This window comes from Dipodomys spectabilis, unplaced genomic scaffold, assembly GCF_019054845.1.
Source record: "Dipodomys spectabilis isolate Male_0828 unplaced genomic scaffold, ASM1905484v1 ptg000233l, whole genome shotgun sequence".
Classification (NCBI taxonomy): domain Eukaryota; kingdom Metazoa; phylum Chordata; class Mammalia; order Rodentia; family Heteromyidae; genus Dipodomys; species Dipodomys spectabilis.
In genome coordinates, this window is record NW_024870910.1 from 930,616 (window position 1) to 954,950 (window position 24,335).

At 46.3% G+C, this 24,335-nt stretch overlaps 1 protein-coding gene across 1 annotated transcript in view; it reads left to right on the forward strand.

Moving 5' to 3' along the window:
- Nucleotides 1-24,335, forward strand: part of Chsy1 (chondroitin sulfate synthase 1) — a 45,153-nt gene that overhangs the window by 3,775 nt on the left and 17,043 nt on the right. Inside the window, exon 2 of the mRNA XM_042698562.1 lies at nucleotides 10,506-11,001. Within this exon, the coding sequence (XP_042554496.1) occupies nucleotides 10,506-11,001 (496 nt within the window). The remainder of the gene's footprint in view (nucleotides 1-10,505; nucleotides 11,002-24,335) is intronic.

Genomic DNA, 24,335 nt, shown 5'->3' on the forward strand with positions numbered 1-24,335 from the left:
GGCTAAGCAAGGACCCCCAAAAGGCAAGTGAGAGAAAGGGCACTGGAGTCCAGGCTTGTGGAAATTTGTTCTAAGTGAATGAGAAAGAACACTTCATGCAGGCAAGGAGGAAGGTAGCCAGGGTCTACAAATAAACATAGAAAGTAATTTGTTTGCTAGGTAATTTCACTTTAAAACACTATGGCTTCTCTGAAGTGATTTATTATGCCAGTTATCAGCAGGTTGTGAGAACCTTTCATGACTTGCTAATAATTCATATTTTATCTATATTTTTGTTAGTTAGATGTTAAACTTGTCTAGTCTAACTTTACCTTTCTGATTTTAGGTCCACTTCCCTTAAGTCTAGAAACTTGAGAGATTTTTGAAGACAAGCTCTTCCTTTCCCCTCCCTTCCCTCCTCACTCCTTCCCCTCCTTTCTCTTCTCCTTTTGGTTTAGAACCCTAGGGTTAAAAACCCAGGGCCTCCTGCCTGCTCTGCTGGTGCTCAGACACCTGAGCCACTCCTCCAGTCCTGCTTTTTGCTGGTTATTTTGGAGATGGAGTCTCTTGGACTTTCCTGCCTAGGATGGCTTCAAAGCACGATCCTCTGGATCTCAGCTCCTGAAGAGCCAGGATTATAGGTGTGAACCATCAGTGCCTGGCTCAGCCTCCATTCCCCCTCCCCATCGTCCATAGACTCAGTCTGACATGTTGCATAAACACTCATTTCCTCACCAAGTAGAAATGCCATCTTCATGTACTCCACTTTCTGGGGCATGTGTTTGTACCTTGCATTTTGTTCCATGGATCTTTCTGTCTGTTCCCATGCCAGCACCACCCATTGAAATGATTGGAAGTTGGATAATATTTCAATATCCGGTAGTCAGGGCCCCCATGTTGGTCATCTGTTTCAAACATTCCTTGGCTACACTTAACTCTTCTTGAGGGAAGAGTTTTGAAATGATTTCAGGGTTTCTTTTTTTTAGTTGGTTTTGATGAAATCCCTCCCCCCACACAAATTTAGCTTCTCAAATCCTTTTTGCTTGTTGGTGGTTGTTGTTTGTTTTGCTTTATCTTGCTCATGTGGGTCAGGTTGATCCCGCTCAGGTTCCGGGGTGCTGGGATTACAGGCATGTATCACCACACTGACTCTTTAGTCAGTTTTAATGCCCAGAACAGAGAGGTAACCCAGTACCTCTTATTTATCTCGGTTCTTACCTCTTGGGCTGAAGATGGGCAACAGCTTTGTTCTTTCTTTACTTTCTCAAAAGAAAGGAGGCTGTACTCTTTCCTGGGGTGACCAGTGTACTGGAGAAGGTCACCCTGGTCTGCAGGGGCTGTGGGAGGGAGGCGTGAGAACTCCAGCCTTCCCTCTGGAGTTGGATTTTATCAGTAATGACCTTCTCCCAATACATGAATGGAGACAAACTGTTCTCTCTGGCATTCTTAACGAGCGCCTCCCTAATATATCATAGGGCTGTTTTCTTGTTTGTTAACCTAAGTAAATCATGTTTCTCTTCAGAGAGTTCAGAGCAGTTCTTGCTTTTTTTGTTGCAATCCAGTTTGGTAAACATTTATTTTATAAAATGCAAGTAACCAATCTGTAAGTACTTTGGGGGCACCATCTAGTTACCTCGTTCGGGTATTGAGTTTCCTGTAGCTAGGGGAGCAGTAAAGACTCTGGTCCTGGAAATGAGCGAGGTCTCATTTATCACACTTGGAATCTTGATGCCCTCATGGGGAGTATTCCACGGATAGGGCTGGTTGTGCGGAGGTGACGTTTGTGTTTGCACCTCTGGGTGGTGTGACTTCCCTGTGTCCATTCAGTAAGCTGCCGGGTTCCTGAAAGGTCCTAAGCCTGGGCCTCCAGTCCGACAGTTTAGTCCTGGGTAGAATGTGGGTGACAGCATTGGACATGAGGATTTACAAGGAACCCATACAGAATACTGTAGGAGTACAGAAGTGGCAGCATCACCCACAGTCCCACTTTCTTTCCCTGAACCCTGAGAGCTGAGTAGGAGATTTTGAGAAGGAGAATAACAGGTTTCCTGCAACATGAAGTAGCAGGACGTTTTGAAGGCACTGTGGGAAAGAAGGGACAGTTCCTGGGGCTGAGGGCCAGGACGTGAGCGCTAGGCAGAGAACTCCGGCCGGCCTGAGGAATCTGCGTTTTGTGTTATGGGTTGTCTGTCTGGCAGATGTGGTATTTCAGCATCAGACTAGCTTGATAGGATATGGATTTAAGAAGATCTTTAAGGTCAGTCTTGCTCTCCAGGGAATAGGATGGAAGAGCATGAGGGCACATTGGTACTTGCTCTAGATAGCAAGATTTATCTAGACTTTCAGAGGGCTGGGGATTAGCTCAATGCTTAGATTCATGGTTTCATCTCTAGGAAGAAGAACTAGTATGTCTTTTTTGGGGGGGGGAGGGGTCCATTCGTGGGGCCTGAACTCTGGGCCTGGGCACTGTCCCTCAGCTCTTCAGCTCAAGGCTAGCGCTCTACCACTTGAGCCACAGCACCACTTCCTGCTTTTTTCTTTTTGCCTATGTGGTGCTGAGGAATCGAACCCAGGGCCTCAGGCTTGCAAGGCAAGCGCTCTACCACTGAGCCACCTTCCCAGCCCTCTCTTGTTTTTCTTGAAGTGAAAGAAACATCCAGAATATATTTGGGACCAGATAATGAAATAATATGGCCAGGGTGTGGCCATTTGGCTTAAAATCTGACATTAGGTATTTGTGCAACATAGGAAAGAAAGTACAGAGTGCATACTCCATGATGTAAGTGATTTTTATATATCCTTAGCACTTTGCTATAGGTTCTCCTTTTTCTCCAGTGAGCCATTAGTTTGTGAAGAAAGCTAGATTAAAAAGAGGAGATGACAGCCCTTGGGAGGAACTGTCTAAAATTGGAGGCAGGTCAAGTCAGAGGCTGGTCACGTGTTATAAGTTAGTGAACCTTGTCCTGCAGAGCATCGGTTAAGTGGTTACGGTGTTCTTGTAACTCTGCTGTCCTCAGTTGTAGCGTTGTGCTTCTAGGTGACACACGGGAGGGCCAGCCACAGCGCTTTTTCTTGGGAGGGCTCCAGCTTGCATCCCTGCCAGTGCCTTCCGGGGTTTTTGGCTCTGGGGGAGAGGAGCAGTTATAGACCCCTAGTTACAGAGAAAATGTATTCAAGCTGCCTGCCTTCCTGCCTCCATTCAATGCCATTTCTGAAGCCCTGGTAGCCACTGCCTTTGCTTGTACACAGATTGTAAATGTGTGTGGGTGTGCGCATGCGCGCATGCACACGTGCTCTGGGTTGGTGTCAGATTGGTGCTGTGAAGCAGCACCCAGAAGACCTTGGGCATGGAGCTGTTGGTGCCGTGAAAGTGGGGTTCTTGTAAGTTGATCACGAGTGCGAAGGCTGATGGTATGCTGTAAACCCTGTATGTTTTTGATGATCATATCCACAAATAAGTGGGAAGGACTTTGTGCAGTAAACACATTGTCCCAGAAGCCTGGAGTTGAGTGCGGTTTTCTGGCTTCGTGTCAAGTCCATCCCGGCACTGAATCGGTGCCTTGCTGGGCCAGGCTGAAGCGGGCCAGAGTTCCTCATCTGTGGTGGCTGCTTCCTCAGTCTTCACAGCCACCTGGAACCCAAGACCTGAACGGTGCTGTGGGCCATGACCCACCCCGGGGCATGAGGGGGAAGGAAAGTGGTTGGGCTGGCCTCTGGGGTGACACAGACATCTGCTGGCCTCTGCTTTCCTTCTTTGGAGCTCTGTGACCCTGGGCAAGTTCTCTAGTTGGCTGGGAGCCTCCATTTCCTGTGGAGAATGGTACTTCACATGCTTCCCAGAGCCTTAAGATTGAATGAGTGTCTGTAACGCACTCGACCTTGCTCAGCGAAGTGTGGGGAGAGGGCGGCTTCCAGGAAGCGCCTCAGTACTCTGGCTGATTGCGGATGGCCAGCCCTAGAGAGTTCAGGGTGGCTTGATTGTCCATGAAGGTTTTTCAGATTTCTTTCTTACTTCAGGTTTGAAAAACATGGATTTAGCTCATCTATCTTCCTCCCTTTTTGGTGGTACTAGGGTTTGAACTCAGTATCTTGAGCTCGTTAGGCAAGCACCATACCATTTAAGTTACACTACCAGTCTACTTTTTTTTTTTTTTAGAAGAAATTATGTTTATTTAGGACCAGTTAGGATGGCTCTAAAACCCAGATCCAAACAGTCCAAGCAGGCCTGAACCTGTGCTCCTGTTTCATGTATGTGTGTGTGCACACGTGTGTGTACATGTGTGCACACGCACACACACACATCACAGCAACACAGTCTTGCAGACTTGCTCTGCAGTATGTCTGGGGTCAGGATTTGCTTTCTGCCATCTACACTCTGAATCTGAAGTCTTGCCTCTGCAAGGAGCTTATCTATGGTCTCCCGGCTTGTTGTGGACCTGGCTCCTGGGGCAGGTTCTTGGAAGTAAGTGACCATCACAGAGGTGATGGAAGTCTGCCTTGCCAGATGCTTAATTGAAGAAAAGTACCTCTCTCTCTCTCTCTCTTTCTCTCTCTCTCTCTCTCTCTCTCTCTCTCTCTCTCTCCCTCTCTCCCTCTCTCCCTCACACTCCCCCCTCCTCTCTCCCTCTTCCTCCCCTCCTTCCCTCCCTCCCTTCCCTCCTTCTTTTTTATTCTTATTCTGTAGCCCAAACTTGCCTTGAACTCTCAGCCTGCAAGTGCTGGGATTATATGCCTGTGCCACAATACCCAGTGGGAGGAAAATGTTCTTTAATACTTGCTTGCCCCCTAAGTTTGTTTCTTAAGACTGATAGGAAAGAGTATAATGTTGATTTCTCTTTTAAAATAATGTTCCTACCATTCACGGTCTCTTGACGTTTTCTCACCTATTCCTCTGTGTTGTAAGGAGAGTGAGTCAGTTGAAGATTGTCAAAGAGGAAACCACGTAGCCGGAAAGCCACATCTTTGTCTGATACGGAGGCGAAGGGCTGTGACACTGGGTGGAGGAATGCTGGCAGCATCCCACCCAGGGCTCAAGGCCTTACCCACCCTCAGCCCCAGATGAGAGAGGCCTGTGCCAGTCTCTTGCTGGCCTCCAAGGCCCCTGAACTCTTAGCAGGCCCAGGCCCGCTCTGAGTGGCAGTACTTTCAGAAGGGTGAACTGCTGCCTCCCTCCCAAACTTCTTCCTGCGCACCCACTCACTGTGTCCTGCTTCCTCCCTGTGGCCTGGAGGGATCATTCTATACTTAACCCTGAATGAAAGGGCCGCCTTGTGATTCTCCCTGCTGGAAAGACTGGAGCTGAGATGGGTCTGCCCTGAGCACATGTTTGGGTCACATGTACAGGATGTGAGAGGAGTTTCCTGAGTTCTCATTGGCCAAGCCCTGCCCTGGGCCTAGAGCTGGTGCAGCAGCTCTGCCCTGATTTGTCCTCCATGCTTCGCTCAGGGTTTCCTGCTCAGGGTTTCTTTGGCTTTATTTTCTTTCGAGCTCATTTTTCCCATCTTCATGCATTTTGATTAAGTTGTCTTAAATTCTTCCTGTAACAGGGAAGAATGTGTATATATTTAATCCCTGGTGCTCATCCATTCTATAAGGGGAAGTTCATAGTCTCCCTTCTTCCACTTTGGAGGTGATTTTTACACTTGATCTTGGCCAAAGGCCCAGAAGTGAGGAAGGCCATGTTATCACCAGTTCTTTGAAACTGTGTGACAAGTCTTTTGAAGCTACCTTGTTCCAGCAGGCAGCCTGTGTAAATGGTAGCTTCAAACTGGCACAGACTTTGTGTCACCTCATTCATGGTAGCAGGTCCTAGGACTGTTAGTGCTTAGAAGCTATTAAGAAAAACTATCTTAAACCAGTTCTTTCCATTTTTGCCTGTTGGATAAGAGGTGTTTATTCCAAAAGTAAAATTTTCTGCTTTTAATTTGTTTCCTCTCTTCCCCAGGAAATTTTTTTTTAATTCTAAATATATTTATCATTGCAGAAAATGTAAACAAAATTAAATCTCCTGTAGTTCCCGAGCCACGAACACCTCCGTGAGCACCTGGCGGGGTTGAATATTATCTTTTTTTTATATGTTACCTTTTTTTCTTTGTCAGAATGACCACAAACACATACTCTTGCCAGCTTGCTGTTGCTTTGTGTGTTGTCTTGTGGTGCTGGGAATTGAACCAGAGGTTTGCTCACATCAGATGAGTGCTCTGTCATGTGCTCAGCTCCCCGTGATTATGACTTGACCCAGGACAGTGGGTGTGCTACTGGGACAGTTCGGCACATAGTAAGTTTTATGTAGTTTTTCTTAAAGTCATACTGAATAGAAGTGAAGATCAGTACAGTCCTGACACAACGCCAGAATTATGTGGCTGTGTCTGTGTCGGGTCTGTCCAGTGGCATTACTGGACTGCTTTCGCACCCCCCCCCCCCATTATGGGGCTTGATATCTGGGCCCTGTCGCTGTCCCTCAGCACTCTATCACTTGAGCCACAGCACCACTTGTGGTTTTCTGGCGGTTAATTGGAGATAAGAGTCTCATGGGCTTTCCTGGCTGGGCTGACTTTGAACTGCGATCCTCAGATCTCAGCCTCCTGAGTAGCTAGGATGACAGGTATGAGCCACCAATGCCCGGCTGGACTGCTTTAACTTGGTATAAGGATAGCATTTCAAAACCGAGAGGAAGGGAAAATTTGTATGGCACTCTCAGATTTTGCCTGTCTTGTCTGGGCTGTAGAAAAAGATGGTATCAGTCTTTTGGAGATTGAGCCCTCTGGAAAGGACCATTGCTAGAGTTCTATTTCCATTAAGAGATCTAGGCCTGGGTGCTGGTGGTCCATGCCTGTAAATCCTAGCTACTTAGAAGGCTGAGATCTGAGGATCGAGGTTCAAAGCCGTCCTTGGAAAGAAAGCCCATGAGATTTTTACCTCCACGTAAGCACCAAAAAAGCTAGGAGTGGAGCTGTGACTTAAGTGGTAGAACACTAGCCTTGCGCAAAAAAAAATGCTCAGGGAAAGCACCCAGTCCCTGAGTTTAAGCCCCAGGTATGTCGCACGTGTGTGCGTGTGTGTGGCACACACACACATATACATAAAGAACTCTAGGTACTGAATGTGTTGATGGCCAGGTTGGTATTTCCATATGAAAATTACAGGCTGTGACCCTCTCTCTCTCAAAGGAGGACCAGCCTGCCGGGGCAGCAATGTTTCGACTTGAAATTGTTGACTTGTGCTCCTGCCCCCGTCCCTGAGGGTTGGTGAGTTGCGCGAGGGTTGGTGAGTTGCGCTCACTTCCTGGAGCAGTATAAGCTGAATTGCCCTAGTTGAGAAGACGCCCCTCCCCCCTCCTGTCACTCAAAGCAGAAAGGATGACACAGGCTTCCCCTGGGTTCCTGAAAAAGGGGCCAAAAACAATTGCGTGGAGTGGAAGTGAAGCTGCAGACAGGCTTTTAAGGGTGGTTTGAGGTTAGCTGTCTGTTTTTAAAATTAATTGCTTTCTCGTCTTGGACAAATTACACTATGCCAGGCACAGCTGAGACACCCTTCACCTCTGCCATGTTCCCATCTGGTCATTGTTCTGTCTGGGGCCTGGAAAGCAGAGCCAGGCAAGATCAAATTGTGATCTTCAGTCTACCAGGAAAGAGCCTAGTGTTTTATTTATTTATTTTTTTTTTGTCGGTTGTGGGGCTTGAACTCTGGGCCTGGGCGCTGTCCCTCAGCTCTCCAGCTCAAGGCGAGCACTCTACCACTTGAGCTACAGCACCACTTCCGGTTTTCTGGTGGTTTATTGGAGATAGGAGTCTCACGGTCTCTCCTGCTCGGGCTGGCTTTGAACCGCGATCCTCAGATCTCAGCCTCCTGAGTAGCTAGGATTACAGGCGTGAGCCACCAGCGCCCGGCAAGAGCCTAGTGTTTTAAAGCTGAACTTCTTAGTAGACTCGGGCTCTATGACATTGTCTGAGACTGAGCGTAAAGCAGGCCCGGCATGTGCCGAGCCTGAGGCGCGGGCTTGTTAGGCAATGGAGAGACACTTTCCATGTCTCATTCAGGGCCCAGCCCTGACATGGACCGCTCCCTAGCCAGCCAGCCAGCCACGTGCCTGTCTCACTTTTGCTTTCACTACCTGATTTTATTGCAACTTCCTCTTTTCCTGAGTAACCAGTCACACTGATGAAGTGCCAGGCAGACACTTCGTATTACATGTAATGATAATGCGACAACCCTGGAAAGCAGGTGTACAGATCAGGAAACAGCCAGGAGAATGACTTACCCAACGTGGAGTCAGGATGCCTCTCCTAGGGGCCGGATTCCAGCACTCATGAGCCCTGTAGAGCACCACCAGGCAGGCATGGCCTTCCCTGCCCCCTCTCCCAAACAATCTCGCTTGTTAGGGCACTTCGTGGCTTTTGTGAGCTTCAGTGCACTTTGGGGGGTTGGCTATTTTAGTGCTACTTTGAACTTGGCCTGTTTGGGTAATCACGTTTTAATTCAAATGTACAGTATGTACTAATAAGCCAAGATGAAGTTGCTTTTGTTCATCACCCTTTTACTGAGTACCACTGCTGCATTTGTTCATCCTTTATCCCTCCATCTCGGTGTATTTTGTTACCCCTCTCCCCTCCCCATTCATCATCCTTTTAAAAATCAGTCATTAGATAATACAGACACTGAACTTTGAATTCCAGTGTAGAAGTACCAGGAATGGCAGTGTACGTCCATTCAGTGACCTGCAACTTTTCCCTGGCCTCATTGTCTTCTCATGCTTTGAGTAAGTCAGTTTCCTGCATGTAGGAACTGTAGGAAGAACTGGCTGACCAAAGGCCATGCACAGCTCCTCAGGAGATGGTGTTATCCTGTTATAAGCACACATAGCATCTGTAAGTGACATACTTTGTTGAGTGAGCTGTATTCACACATTTATTGACATGTGCAAGCACTGAGATTTGGCACATTTTCAAAGAACTGTGGTGAGTGCCCAAATTATTATTTTTTTAAATGCTGAAAGAACATTGAGCCTGGGGGCCCTGGACTTGAAGGAAGGTCAGCTTAATTCTATCACCGCATCACTTCAGACTTCCGGAGGCTGGAGAAGTGCTGGGAAGCAGTCTCCCGCCCGGGTGACCACATCAGATGAATAGGACTGTGTTCATTGTACTCATGCTATGTGCATTGAAGGCTGCCTCTATTGGCAGTAGGATTTTTTTCTCTTTAAGTCAAGTGATCCCCAACTTCAGTCTCCCAAGTAGCTGAGGCTACACATGTGATCTACGTCAGACTACCTAAAAAATCATTTTGAAGGAGAGTATCTTTTGCGAACATGAAATGCAATACTTGATATAGTATCTGTAATACCATAGAATTCCATATGGGTTGAACTCCTTTCTTGGTTCTGTGTTAAGGACTTAAGTGGCATAGATTATATATAGGCTGGTTTTAAATCCACAGCTATTAATGGCAAACATGAACTACTTTGTCGTTCTGAAATTCAGGGTTTTTTGTTGTTGTTGTTTTGTTGGTTGGTTGTGGGGCTTGGATTCTGGGCCTGGACGCTGTCCCTCAGCTCTTCAGCTCAAGGCTAGCGCTCTACCACTTGAACCACAGAGCTACTTCCAGTTTTCTGGTGGTTTATTGGAGATTGAGTCTCACAGACTTTCCTACCCAGGCTGGCTTTGAATCGTGATCCCTAGATCTCAGCCTACTGAGTTAGCTAAGATTACAGACATGAGCCATTGGCGCCCGGCTTGAGATGCAGTTTTTAAACCATACTTTGTCATCTCAGAGTCAGGATGTGTCTTACAGTTGTTGGCATGATGGGATTTTATGAGTGGTTTTTCTTTGGTATTGGTAGATGAAGCAGAGGTGCAGCTTACAATTAGCACATAGGCTTGAATGGCCTGCTGAGTGGCCTGCGTCAGGATGGACACATGCCTGTCTGCAACACAGGCTCTTTTCCCCTCTTAATTACGCATACGAACTCTCAGAATACACATTACATTGCACACGGTAACAGTGCATAGGCAGTACCAAGGAAGGGAGAAAGAGGTTGCAAAGTGCAGAGGGCTGTCGTGGAGGTGCAGGCAGAGCGCACACACAGGCCAAAAGGCGTCCTGGGGGACTGCTTTGTTTGCATACAAGGTCTTGTCTTAGCCAGCGAACTCCTGCCCCCTTAGGTTTTGGTGCCCTGGCGGTTTGGTTTTCAGCCTTCAGTAGACCTTAGTGGTTCTGGAGCTCTTTTAAAACTTCATCCTTTTTTTTTAAAAATGTAATTTTTTTTAAAGGTGGTCTACAGAGGGGTTACAGTTACATTTCTTATTGAACATTGTCACCTCCTCCCTCACATCCTTCTTTTTCATTGAGGTTCTTTGGCACATAGATTTGGATGTTGTCCTTCCCAGTAGGGGCTTTGGTTATGAGGAAGCAGGCAGGCCGGTAGATCACCACCACACGCAGTTACTGAAGATGAGCAGATAGGCAGGTTTCTGAGCACAAGGACTTGCAGCAACCCGCTCTCTAATTGGTATTTGCTCTGATTGTAGAACATGGTCCAAGACAATTCCTGGGAAGGTGCAGTTCTTCTCCAGTGAGGGCTCAGACACGTCCATACCGATCCCGGTAGTGTCGCTCCGGGGCGTGGACGACTCCTACCCGCCCCAGAAGAAGTCTTTCATGATGCTCAAGTACATGCATGACCACTACCTGGACAAGTACGAATGGTTTATGAGAGCCGATGATGACGTTTACATCAAAGGAGATCGCCTGGAGAGTTTCCTGAGGAGTTTGAACAGCAGTGAGGCCCTCTTTCTCGGACAGACAGGACTGGGCACCACGGAAGAAATGGGGAAACTGGCTCTGGAGCCTGGTGAGAACTTCTGCATGGGGGGCCCCGGTGTGATCATGAGCCGGGAGGTGCTGCGGAGGATGGTGCCGCACATTGGCAAGTGTCTGCGGGAAATGTATACCACGCACGAGGATGTGGAGGTGGGAAGATGTGTCCGGAGGTTTGCAGGCGTGCAGTGTGTCTGGTCGTATGAGGTAAGAGCTGATTTCTTTACGGTGGGTAAAGCCAGCAAGGGTTAATGTCCCTAAATTGTGATCCGATTTTTATTTGAATTCCTCATTCCCTTTCCTCTGGGCTTCAGGGCATGCTCCCATACTTCTGTCAGGATTCCTTGTAATAAGTAGCAACACTTGAGGCTGAATGAAAATGTAAGGTTTGCTGATGGTCATGGTGACATTTTTGTGGTTATCAGAATCTTATCTAGTTTCTGCTGCCTCCACAGACAAAATTGCAAGATGTAGGATACGTGCCTATTTGCTCTCAGTCTCCCGGAGACCTGACTGCTCTCTGGTCATGATGACCTGTGCAGATGAGACACTTAGATGTTTTGAGCTTACCAAATGATGAGTGGTTTGAAAAATCCAATAGTATTTGGCTTCACATTTATTTTGAACCTTGGGGGCTGGAGTGTTGCTCAGTGGTAAAGCATGTGCTCAAACAAGTAAGTGTTTGAATCTTGCCTAGTTGGATGGTAAGTACGATCTGTTGTGTTCCCTTCTGAATATGTGGTTGGCAGTTTCTGTGTTCTCCTTACACCTAAGTGAAACCTTTGGAAGGAGTTCTACCTGTAGACATTTTCTCTTTAGTGTGCACAGGACAGACAGTATATGTGGTTGCAGGACCTGGTGACAGCTTTCGTGTTCAGACTGACACACCACCGGCTCTGGGGAAGGATGGGGAATGGCTAGGCTTTCTGCACAAGAAAAAGAGTATATTTCCTGGTATGAACTGTGAGCACTTGTTCAGTTAATTTTCTAAAGCACCTCCAGTGAAAACCCACATTCGTACCTGTGATTGCCTCCCCTCTACATGTCTTCTGGTCAGTGTCTTTTCTGTTTGAACTTTTAGGGGGAGTGGGTATTTTTAAGCATACAGGGAATGGTCTTCATGTAATTTTAAGTGAAAACATCACAGAAATCTATTTTAAGTGCTAAAGGTGATTGAGTGAAGGCCTTGGTCTCTGTGTGCCCCTCCCTCTCCCCCTCCAGCATGTAGGCGGGTGCTCACTGTGCCTGGAGGTCTTCTCTGTGAGATCCCAGATTTCTGCAACAAGGAGAGCCATTTAGGGTTTCATGCTGAGCTAAGCAGTATTTCTGCACTTCCTCTATCCTTAATGAAATCGTTATGCCCTCACCATGCTTCATTGTGGCTAAAACATGTAGCACTTTATGTATTTTGGAACACTTTCTCCTGACCCTGATCTTTGAGAAATAAGCCTTCTTGCTGGAATCTCAGAGGACAAGCTCACTTCTGAGAGGAACTTACCAAAAACAAGTGTCTTAGTATGGTCACGTTAGTATTTTAGATGCAGCTAGACAGACACAGGTGGAGCCAGGACCTTGAGCCAGATGGAGAACTTCGATCTTGCATCAGATGTAGTTGGACAGTGGTGTCATGCAGCTGGGGGGATGGAAGACTTGACTTGGGGCACTTTCCCATGGTGATGGGCTGTAAAGAGTTGTAAGCACCCTGGGCAGGAGATCCTGCGATCATTCTGTGGTGTTTGGAGCTGCCTCTTAGACTCGAGCCTCCTGAAATTGGTCTTCTGAGCTGTGTCTTCCCTGTCCCTTTGCCTTGGGAGCTGGATCGGGCGGGAGCAGCAGGGAGGTGCTCCCTGACTTGGTCAGTGGGGTTCCCTGCTGTACAGTTCCTTAAGTGCTTTATGATAACACAGCTCTCCAGGCACTTCTGGTTTGTGCTCAGCAGCTTTCCTACCAGCTGTGCTGACAGCTCTCTTTTCTCCTCTGCAACTTCACTATTCATTCTTGGCCAACATTTCAGATGGAATGTATCTGTCTTTGGGTTTTGTCAGAGAGAGAGAGAGAGAGAGAGAGAGAGTGTGTGTGTATCTGCCTGCGTGCCAGTACTGGGGCTTAAACTCAGGGCCTGGGCACTGTCCCTGAGCTTCTTTTGCTCAAGGCTAGTACTCTACCACTTGAGTCACAGTGCTACTTCTGGATTTTTCTGTTTATGTGGTACTGAGGAATCAAATCCAGGGCTTAAAGCATGTTAGGCAAGCACTCTACCACTAAGCTGCATTCCTAGCTCTGTGGTCTTTATTCTGAATTCAGTATTTTCTCTAAATTGGCCTGGCTTTTTGCCTTCATTCTCTAAGCTTTATTATAGATAAATTATAAGTCTAAGTCTATTTAATAATTGTTTTTCTTGATATTTTCTGCTCTCATATCTTGTTTAAGAAATTCTTTCCTACTTTAGGTCACAAAATTTTCTCCTATATATTTTTCTGTGTGTTTAATATTTTGCCTTTCACATATAGTTAATTCTTCACTATATTTAAGCAATCTATCCACTGGGACAGTTACCATGTTATTAGACCTTTGATTTGGGGGAGGAGGGGAAAATAGCTTCCAACCCAAGTTATTAGGATTTACCATTGTGTTCACCACTCAGGCTAGATCAGCCCCCCCCACCGGGTGAGGAACTTCCATTCTCTTCCTGTAAACTATAAACCTTCTTCTCCATTCAGGCTCACATTATGAGAAGCTGCTGAGGGAGAGGCTTATGGTAAAGGCAATTATGTTAAGCCTTGAGTCCTGGAAGGCACTTACTTTGCTCTATTGTAAACCTAGCCAGAAGTAATTATATTTTTGCAAGTAAGTCATGCCTTGGCTAATACCTACATAATTAAACTGACTCATGAGGATAAAAACCAAATAAAATGTCCAAATAAAAAACCCAGATTCATTTCTAAGCTTGTTCTGATTTTTACTAGTGGTTATTTATTAATACATTTCTTTAAAAATCTTTACCTAGAAATAATTTTAAACTCACAAAAAATTCAACGGAAGTGAGTATAGGCTGGCAGGTATGAAATAGGAGGAAGGGAGAGGGGAATTGCTCAGGCCTGGTCCCTGGCCACATAGGCCTGGTCCCTCACACAGGCCAGCATTATTAACCAAGGAAATGTTTGCAAGGAACATTAAAATACTTGAAAAAGGAATTTGTTTTGTTTAGGCAAGCACATAAAATATCATACTATTCTTTTAATAAGAATCAACAAAAAGCTGCTGCTAGGTAACCAGCACTCTGAGCTTTCTGTTATTTTAACAGAACCTTTGACTAATGTCACAGGTTGTTGAGGTAGAAAATAACCATTACTAAAGAAACTTGGAGACACGCATGATGGATCTAACAGCTTGTAAAATGTCATAGAGTTCAAGATTCAGAATTGCAGAGGGCTTTCAGGGGTCCGTCTCCCCTCTCTCTAGCGGCTGTGCTGTGCTTCTAGTGCGTCAGCTTCCATGGTGCATCTTCCCAGGGTCACAGGGCGGTGCTACCTCATGGCCAGCTGTTCACCTGGTCTTACCTGTTTTTGTTTCTTTGTTTGGTTTTGTTTGTGTGCCGACCTGGGCACTGTCCTGACCTTTTGCTCAAAGCAAACTCTCTACCACTTTAGCCACAGCGCTACTTTTTTTTTTTTTTTCCCAGTTTTTTTTTTTTATTGTAAAGCTACTATACAGAGGGTTACAGTTACATGAGTGAGGTTATGAGTACACTTCCTCTTGAACATTGTTACCCCCTCCATTGTTTTCCCCCTACCATCCCCTCCCTCCCTCCCTTCCCCGAGGTTCTTTTTTTTTTTTTTTTTGATTGTGATTAAATGATTACATAATTTCAAAGTCACAAGTTCATTCTAACTTCCCTGGAGCAAATTGTCTACCACAGTCTGTAATATATAACAGTGTTCACATGTTATATACCATATTTGTGATCAGCAGCATGAGGATATTTAGTAGTGGTTCAACCAGATGAGCGGGAGTTCTTTGTTTCTTAAGTCCTGTTAGTTTTGTCGTATCACCTAACCTTTTGGATTTAGCATCCACTTATGAGGGAGACCATGTACCGTTTGTCTCTTCGTTCTTGGCTTACCTCGCTCAACATGATTCCTTCTAGCTCCATCCATTTCCCTGCAAATGCCATTATTTTGTCATTTCTAATGGCTGCATAATATTCCATTGTGTATAGATACCACAATTTTTGGATCCATTCATCTGTGGTGGGGCACCTAGGTTGTTTCCATATCCTAGCTATTGCGAACAGTGCTGCAATAAACATGGAGGTGCACGTGTCCTTGTATATTGGTTCCTGTTGTTCAGGGTAGATGCCTAGAAGTGGTATGACTGGGTCGTAAGGGAGGTCAATCTTTAGCTTTCTAAGGACCCTCCAGACTGCTTTCCAAAGTGGTTGTATAAGTGTACATTCCCACCAGCAGTGTAATAGGGTTCCTCTTTCTCCACATCCCCTCCAGCATTTGTCGTTGGCTGATTTGTGGATGTGGGACATTCTGACTGGGGTAAGGTGGTATCTTAGGGTTGTCTTTATTTGCATTTCCTTCACCACCAGGGATGATGAACATTTCCTCATGTGTTTCTTTGCCATTTTTATTTCTTCATTTGAGAAGTCCCTCTTTAGTTCCCTTGCCCATTTAGTAATTGGTTTGTTAGGTTTGGGAGGGATTAGTTTCTTGAGTTCCCTGTATATACAGGATGTTAACCCCTTGTCTGATATATTGCTGGTAAATATTTTTTCCCAATTAGTTGGTTGTCTTTCTAGCTTAGTTGCGATAGATTTAGCTGTGCAGAAGCTTTTTATTTTAAGGTAGTCCCATTTGTCGAGTCTCTCTCCAACTTGTTGTGACCCTGGGACTCTGTTCAGGAAGTTCCTTCCTGTGCCTATTAGTTCAAGTGTCTCTCCTACTCTGTCCTGCAGTAGTTTCAGAGATTCAGGTTTAATGTTAAGGTCTTTAATCCATTTTGAGTTGATGTTGGTGCATGGTGATAGGCTGGGGTCCACTTTTAGTTTTCTGCATGTGGCTGCCCAGTTTTCCCAGCACCAGCGGTTGAAGAGGCTGTGTTTCTTCCATTGTATGTCTTTGGCTCCTTTGTCGAATATCAGCTGGCTGTAGGCCTGTGGATTTATATCTGGATCTTCTATTCTGTTCCATTGGTCTTCGGGTCTGTTTTTGTGCCAGTACCATGCTGTCTTTGTGATTATAGCTCTGTAGTAGAGTTTGAAGTTCGGCATGGATAGCCCTCCCATATTGTCTTTATCCCCTAGAATTGTTTTGGCTATTCTAGGTCTTTTGTTGTTCCATATAAATTTTTGGACTGTTTTCTGTATTTCAGTGATGTACGTCATTGGGATTTTAATAGGAATTGCATTGAATTTGTATATTAGTTTTGGAAGTATCACCATCTTTACTATATTAAGTCGGCCTATCCAGGAGCATGGGAGGTCTTTCCATTTCCTAGTGTCTTCTGCAATTTCTTTCTTTAACTTTTTATAGTTCTCATTAAATAGTTCTTTTACATCTTTGGTTAGGTTAATTCCTAAATATTTTATTTTTTGGGAGGTTATTGTGAATGGGGTTGCTCCCTTTATTTCCCTCTCTTCCTGTGCGTTATCAGTGTATAGGAAGGCAACTGATTTTTGTGGGTTTATTTTGTATCCTGCTATTTTGCCGAAGTGACTTATGATTTCTAAAAGTTTGGGGATGGAGTTTTTGGGATCGTGGAGGTATAGTATCATGTCGTCTGCAAAAAGGGATAGTTTCACTTCTTCTTTCCCTATGCGGATCCCTTTAATGTCTTTTTCTTGCCTTATTGCCCTGGCTAAGGGTTCTAGGACTATGTTGAAGAGGAGTGGAGACAGTGGACATCCTTGCCTTGTTCCTGTTTTTAGGAGGATTGGTTGTAGCTTTTCCCCATTAAGTATAATATTGGCTATTGGTCTGTCATAAATGGCTTTTATTGTTTTTAGAAATGTTCCTTCTATTCCTATTTTCTCCAGAGCTTTTAGCATGAATGAATGTTGAATTTTATCAAAGGCCTTTTCTGCATCTGTGGCGATAATCATGTGATTCTTGACCTTGGCTCTGTTGATATGCTGGATTACATTTATTGACTTACGTATGTTAAACCATCCCTGTGTCTCTGGGATGAAGCCCACCTGATCATAGTGTATTATTTTTTTTATGTGTTTCTGGATTCTGTTAGCTAGAATCTTGTTAAGGATCTTTGCATCTGTGTTCATCAAGGAGATTGGCCTGTAATTCTCCTTTTTGGTTGGGCACAGCGCTACTTTTGGATTTTATTGGTTACTTGGCATTTATAATCTCATGAACTTTCCTCCTCATGCTGGCTTTGAACTTCAGTCCTCAGATCTCAGCCTCCAAAGTAACTAGGATCACAGGTATGAGCCACCCCCACGCCTACCAGTTTTATGTGTTTTATGTGAAGGGCAGTATATTACCATGGTATGACCCCATTGGGGTCCCAGGGCTCAACCACCCTCGGGCCTGCGGTTCAGCTTATGTCTTCCCCTGCTGTTTACACATCGTGGCTCACGCCCAAGAGACCCTACTACCCCAACCTACAATTGCTGCATTCTACCCCACCCACCCTATGCCACCCTGGAACTGGAGGGTGGCAGTCTGGGAAACCTGGCATTGTTACTCTTCTGTGCACTGCACACACAGCTGTGAAGCCTCACACTCACTGATGGGCCCAGATTGTCCTCTAGGCTGAGGACCACTGAGAGAGCAGCTGGGACATCAGTGGCCTCTTCCTCCCTCAAGGTCTCTCTGAGGAGACAAAGGCACATGCTCATAAAGCAGTTGTTTGAGGCCTTGTTGTACTGATTCTGATTTTTTTTTTTTTTGTTGATTCTGATTTTTAAAAATCTACAAGGGGAGGCAAGTTCAATGTTGTTCTTTTTGTGACAAGGCATATCATCAAGGAAAACTGGAGTTTGTAGCAAAGTGTGTCCTTATTAGTTTGGCTTATAAAGGAATATTAAACATTCTCATAATGTCTTTTAACTGCTAGTTATCCTGGACATGATCTCATGATCTGTGTTACATCCCTCCCCCCTTCTCTCTCTTTTTATTGGTTAGCACTTTTAGGTATGGAGGGGGGCCTCATTTTGGCATATCAGGCCTTGCTCAAACTCATTGAAAAGACTCAGAAGGAAACTAAGAAAATAATTAACTTAACCAAGGAGGTAAAGGGCCTGTACAATGAAAACCATAAGGACTTGAAGAAACACTAGAAGATGCTCATGGACTGGTAGAATTAATATTGAATATGGCCAGCTGCTAAAGCAGTGGGCATTTGTCCATCAAATCCCAGTGTCGTTCTTTACAGAGACAGAGGAATCAGTCTCTCCTCACTCTCTAGTTGCCCGTTCACCTCACCTGCCTGGGAACCAGGTAATTTTTATCTCTGGCGTCTTGTTTCCTTTTGTATGTGTCACATTTGCTTGTTTGTCTGCCTGTCTCATAGTTTTCTGTGGAGCCCTGGGCAGTTGCTACTATCTCAGTGTGGTAACTCTGGAAATAAGATCCCGTCCTTCTTATCATGGCACCTTAATGACTTTTCAGAAGTCTGTGGAGCCTGATTCCTTTTTGTACACTGCTGAAGCCTGCCGGGCTTGCTTGGCGCCCCGCTGGTGATTGGGTGAGGTTTCCCTGGGTGTTTAGCCCCAGTGTCTCCACTCTGCTGAGCAGCTCCTGTACCCACCGGACACACAGCCCTGCCTTAGCTTCACTTCGGCTTGGACAGAGCCTGTGCACAATCCTCACGTGAGTGTGACCTTCCAGCATCTGATGTACTCACAGGAGCCTGCCCAAGGCCTGTCCCCACCCTCCACCCCGTTCCTCTCCTTAGGCTTTTCAGTTAGCTTCTCTTCTGTCCCAGTGTGCTTGGGATTGTTGAAAACCTGTCCCTCCACGGACACTGCTGCAGTGACAGGTCTCTGAGCCAGGCCACTTGAAGACAGGCTTACAAGCCGAGTCTTTCTGGGAACTCACTAGCCAGGTCAGACCCCATGACAGTCCTCCAGGAACACTGCTCCCCAGCACCTCTCCAGCCCCTCCAGTAGCCTCCAGGCTGCTCCTTTTCCTTGTAGCTTTCTTTCCAAGGTGGGTGCAGATCTGCAAATCGGGTAAGAAATAGGGTAAAAGTGCCAACCAAGCCCAAGGTTCATGTTGCGGTCATTTTTTTTTCTTGTTCAAGTTCTTTCTAGATCACTGCAGATCTTATCCAGAATCCTGAAGATTGCCCCTGACAGCTCTTCCGTGGTCTGTTTACTATATGGAGGACTGAAGTTTGAGGAGGTTTTACTTTTCACTCTTCTTCCTCCCTCCCCCCCTTCATTTTTTTTTGGCATCTGTACTGGAACTTCAACTCAGAATTTTATACTCAAGGCTGGCTGGCACTCTACCACCTGACCCACCTCCATGTCTGTCTTTTTGCTGGTTAATTCAAAATAAGAATGTCACCTACTTTCCTGCCTGGGCTGGCTTCAAACCACAATCCACAGATATGAGCCTTCTGAATAGCTTGGGTTACACGTGTGAGCCACAGGTGCACACGCATGCTACCATTTTCATTGGTGTCATCATTGGTGAAGGTCGCAGCTGCACAGTGTAAGTTTTGCTTTTTAAAATTAACCTGCCTTGACTGCCCTTTAAGAAGTCGAGATGTTTTACCCTAAAGATCAGACTTCCCACCACCAAGTTGGATATTTATTTTAATAATAAATGTGACTCAGTATTCGAGCATGTGCTCTGAGCATGCGCCGTGGGGTGGCAGTGACCTGCTCCTCCTGTCCTGGGAACTGGGTAGGGTGTGGAGAGACAGAGAGGACAAGGCAGGTGGCCCATTTTGGGTGGATGGAGTGACACGTGACAGACAGTGAAGTCAGGTGGCGTCGATTTTAGGGGAGGGTGGCTGAGGACAGTGGTCCCAAACAGCCCTGGGCTTGAAACTGAGCTTCACTTAGCTTCATCCTGCAGCAGCTGTGAGCTCTTGAGCAGCAAGCTGATTTCCTCCAGACCACCATTTTGGCCTATTCTCTGAGCACTGTGTATGTATGGACAGGGAATAATTCTTCACCACCATGGGTGCTTATACTGTGGCCCTGGAATCCCACTTCTTGCTTTTAAAATGCCCAGAAGAAGGTTCAGTGCAAATGGAAGTTACTCGTTGTTCTAGGCCTGTAACTTGCTGCCCAAAGAAACCTCTACAGCTAGGTAGACCTTGACATGGCCTCCCCATGGGGCGGAGCGCATGCGTGTGCAGAGACAGGCTGGAAAGGGGGTCTCTGCTGTGTCGGTCACCTTGCTTACTGGAGGTCATCCCAAGGCAGCTGCAACCTGTGTCCCGTCACCAGCAGGAAGGGGCTCATGGCACTACCAGATGGGATTGCATCTGTCTTACGAGGTGGCCCGATGGCATTTCCTGGGTAGTTCTGTAGCAGCACTGCAAAGATAAAGCGTTCTTCCATCCTTCCACATGTGCAGCAGCGAGCCAAGTGCTGTACAGCTCATCGGGAGGAAATGAGAATAAAATAACTCCTGAATTCCGACTCCACATACAAACGGACTGCCTATCCCGACAGTATGTCACTGCCTTATTAATAGTTCACTCATAACCAAGGCAGAAGAGAGCCACGCAGGAAGCAGGGAGGGGCGGTGGGACAGCTGGACTGACTGGGGCCAGATGAGGAACAGTCGAGAGGGGCTTCAGTGATCCGGGTCACCCCAAACCACTCTAAAGGTAGCAGCGTCTCTGGACTCTTCCATACATAATCGCCGTGGTATCCATGGTATCCTTTCCCATTTTTAAGAGTCCTAGCGATGCCAGCAGCAGAGCTTTTAAAGTAAGGGTTTTAGTTCCAATATTTAATCATCTGTATTGAACTACTAAGATAAGTTGAAAAGTAGCCAGTGAGGGGACGAGACAAGAATGAGCCAGATGGTTTCAGTAACTGGCAAAGGAGAGTTCCTAGAACAGGGAAGTGGGCCGAGGTTGCGGAAGGTTTACAAGTGTGTTGTAAGTTGGCACTTCCCAAACAGGAATGACAGAGGCTTTTTCCCCATGAGCAAGTTATGCAAGTGAGTATATCTCAGGTATTAGCGACACCTAAAGATAGGACGTCACACCTACTTGGAATTTCTCCAAGGCAGAAGCACTTGTTAAAGAGCAGGTGCCTGGCTCCCAGGCCCAGAATCTCTGAGGAGTCTGTAGTCTGCTTCCTGTGCACCCACCGAGGTGTGAGAAACACCTCCGCCTTGGGCAAACCCTGTCTTGGGAACCAGAGAACTTACCTTTTCATTGACAGCTTCTCGTCTACCCCTGTCCAGGGAAGCAGAAAAGGAACTTGACTTTGGGAGTCTAGTAAGTGACTTGTAATTAGGTTGGGGGAAAGTCAGACTTGGCACACACATGCTTCTGTTATCACATGTTTGATAGGCTTTGTTTTTTGTTTTTTCTTTTTGGTGGTACTGGGGTTTGAACTTAAAACCTCTTGCTTGTTAAGCAGGTGCTCCTTTACTTGAGCCACACCCCTAGTCCTTCCTGCTTTAGTTTATTTTCTGGTAGTATGTTGAGTTAGACTTGGGCTATAATCCTGCCGCACTTCTTGCATAGCTGGGATTACAGTCACAGAGCACCGCACCAAGACATGCATGTTGATGTGCGTTTGTGTGTGTGTTTTCCTACTTTTCCCCTCTAAGCCATGTTAAGGATTATGAGTTGTGTAACCAAATAAAAATGAAGATAGAGGTCAGCAGTAACTAGCAGCATGAGAAGCTAAATGAGCTCAGGGATGGACACGGAGAAATGGTGGCTAGAGACTAGACTGACACTTTGAAACTGCAAGGTCTGTGTTGTCTGATTGCATGTTTTTCTTCACTCAGCTTTTGAGGCTCTCCGTGAACTGTATGTAACTTGAGGTTTATTGATGGAACGCCTTACATGATTTTTTTTTTTTAATATAGTTACGAAGTATTAACCATGGGGGTTTTTGTAAGCAGCACAGAGTAGTAATCTTCCTTCCTGGAGGTGGAGCCACACTTCATGTCCCCTCCTGTGGGTTGACTGGGTAACATTCTCTCCCATCCCTCCCCACGCCCGCACCCGTGTCTGCTGAGTGGGGCGAGGATGGGAGCCGGCCCCCGCTGCCTTAACCGCAGAGCAGTGAGCTCTCAGGTCACCCTTCGCAGGGTGACGGGCTGATGGGTGAGGTGGTCACCTGTGTGATGCACAGCCCTGCAACCAGCGCTGCAAGTGCCCTAAGCCTGCCACTCTCAACAAGACACCTGGCCAGTGTCGGGGAAAGATGCAGAAACGGGAGACGTGTGGGCTCAGTGGAGTGCGGGGCCCTGAAGTGGAAAGAGACGTGAGTGGAAAGTCGAGTGTGAGCCCGGGCTGCATGCAGGTCAGAGGAGCCTGGGGCCTGCGTTGGTGTCTGGGCTTTGGTGTGGGTGCTGTTGCTGGAGGGGGTGAACAGTAAAGGAAGCTGGGTGTAGCAGGTGGGGCCTTTTCTGCTGTCTTCACAAATCTCCTATAAATCTGCGTTCATTTCATAAGAAAAAGCAGTTAGAACGCAGCAGCGAGCTCTGTGGACACAGAAGGGCCGTGGCTGTGGCTGCCACTCTGTGCCCTGGGAGATGGGGCACAGCAACAGAAGACCGGGTGTCCTGCAGGATGTGATTTGTAGCTCGTTGACTTCTAGGAACTCTAAGACAGAAAGGTCTTTGTGTGTGGAGGCTGCAGACTTCTAGCCCTCATAAAGAGCTTATCATTTGAGCAAGCTCATAATGTGCCGTGTTATGACTGTGGAAAATTGTAATGGCACCATTACAGCAAACGCTTTCCCTGGCTCAGCAGTTGCGTGCAGGCCAATGCGCCTGCGCACATGGCCAGAGTTAACCCTACAGTGTTTGCCGTGCTTCCTGCTCCTGGGGCCACCGCCTCCAGGCTCAGAGGAGAGAGCAAGTACACACGTGTGTGCTAACCCGCAGATATACATACCTGTAAATGTGTCTGTGTGTTCCTTATCTCTAGCAAGGTAAACACAAGTTGCTACTGTTGTTTCCACTGCTAATCTTTACTACATGGATCACTCCAGCCTCCTTCCTTTGTGTAGCTGCCAGCTTCCCAGCCGACGGGCAAGAAGCCTGGCTTGCATCATCTGACACCCATCCACAGGTTCTTCCATTTCAGCATGCATGCTCGCTGTGCTCCGCATTGTTATAGCATGTCTGGGGAAGCGGCCTCACAGGTGGAGGACAGTGCTTATGTACTTTCTTTAGTCTGTGGTCTCTGCTTGTTTCCAAAGCTACTTAGGTCATTCCTGCCCGCCCCCAGTGCTGGGGATCAAGCCCACGGAATTCCACCTCCCGCCCCCACCTTTCAGGTACTGTCGGGTTGTTTCCTCACAGTCTGCATCTGTGCTGGGATGCCTGAACATCTAAGCAGTTTCTAACTTTGTGCACCGTGAGGTGCACTGCGTGCTGTAAAAGTTCAGTGGGCGCTGACACACGCAGTTTCCATCAATGCTTTCCTACAAACGGTGTCACCACCCTCCAAGTCACTGTGCTTACCTTGCTCAGGGCCCTCCCCCGCCCCTACTAAGGCCTTGGGAACCACTCATCTCTTTCACTAGTTTTGCCTTTCTCTGAGTGACAATTAGCATCCAGGGAAATAACCATCTTTTGTAGTTTCTTTCACTTTGGAATATGCACTTAGATTCATCTATGCCTTTTTATATCTTGAGACTTCACTTCTGTTTCAGTTGCTTAATATTCCACAGGAGGCATGTGTGATATTTTATCTGTTCACCTGTTAAAGGATAGCTTAGTCGCTTGCTGTTTCAGGCAGTTACAAGTAAAGCTCCTGTAAACAATTATATGCATGGTTTTGCATAGACACAAGTTTTTAAATCAACTGAGTAAATACTCGGGAGTGTGGAGAGGCTCGTGTGAAAGGCTGTGTTCCGCTGAGAAGTAGGTCACCAGACTGCCTTGCAAGTGTGGTGGGTCAGTGTTTAGGTGTTAGCAGCCCATCTTCATTCTGGGAGGACATTTATCCTATTTACATCTAACCACACCAAGGTGCTTTTATTGGAGACTGTTTCTGTTTATTTGGGTCAATGGCTCTTTCCACTTTTGTGTCTTAAATATTAAGTCTGAACAAGCTTGTGCCTGACTATAATGAGGATATGGAAACATTGTTGAACCTAATCTTGAGGTTGACTTAATAATCTTCTCTGCTCATTTTATGGTTGTTCACGTGCCTTAGGCATGTAGAATGTTAATATATAATGCTTAACACTAATGGTAATGCAGAAGTTCCTAAGTCAAGTCTGAACAGCCTACAATGAATGACCACATTTCAGATGATTCTAACAAGCCAGAGAAAAGGAGTGTGTGAGTTGTCCATTCACTTGCTCACAGTTGTTATTGTTATGATGCAGGATCCGGGCTTTGCACTCAGGTCCT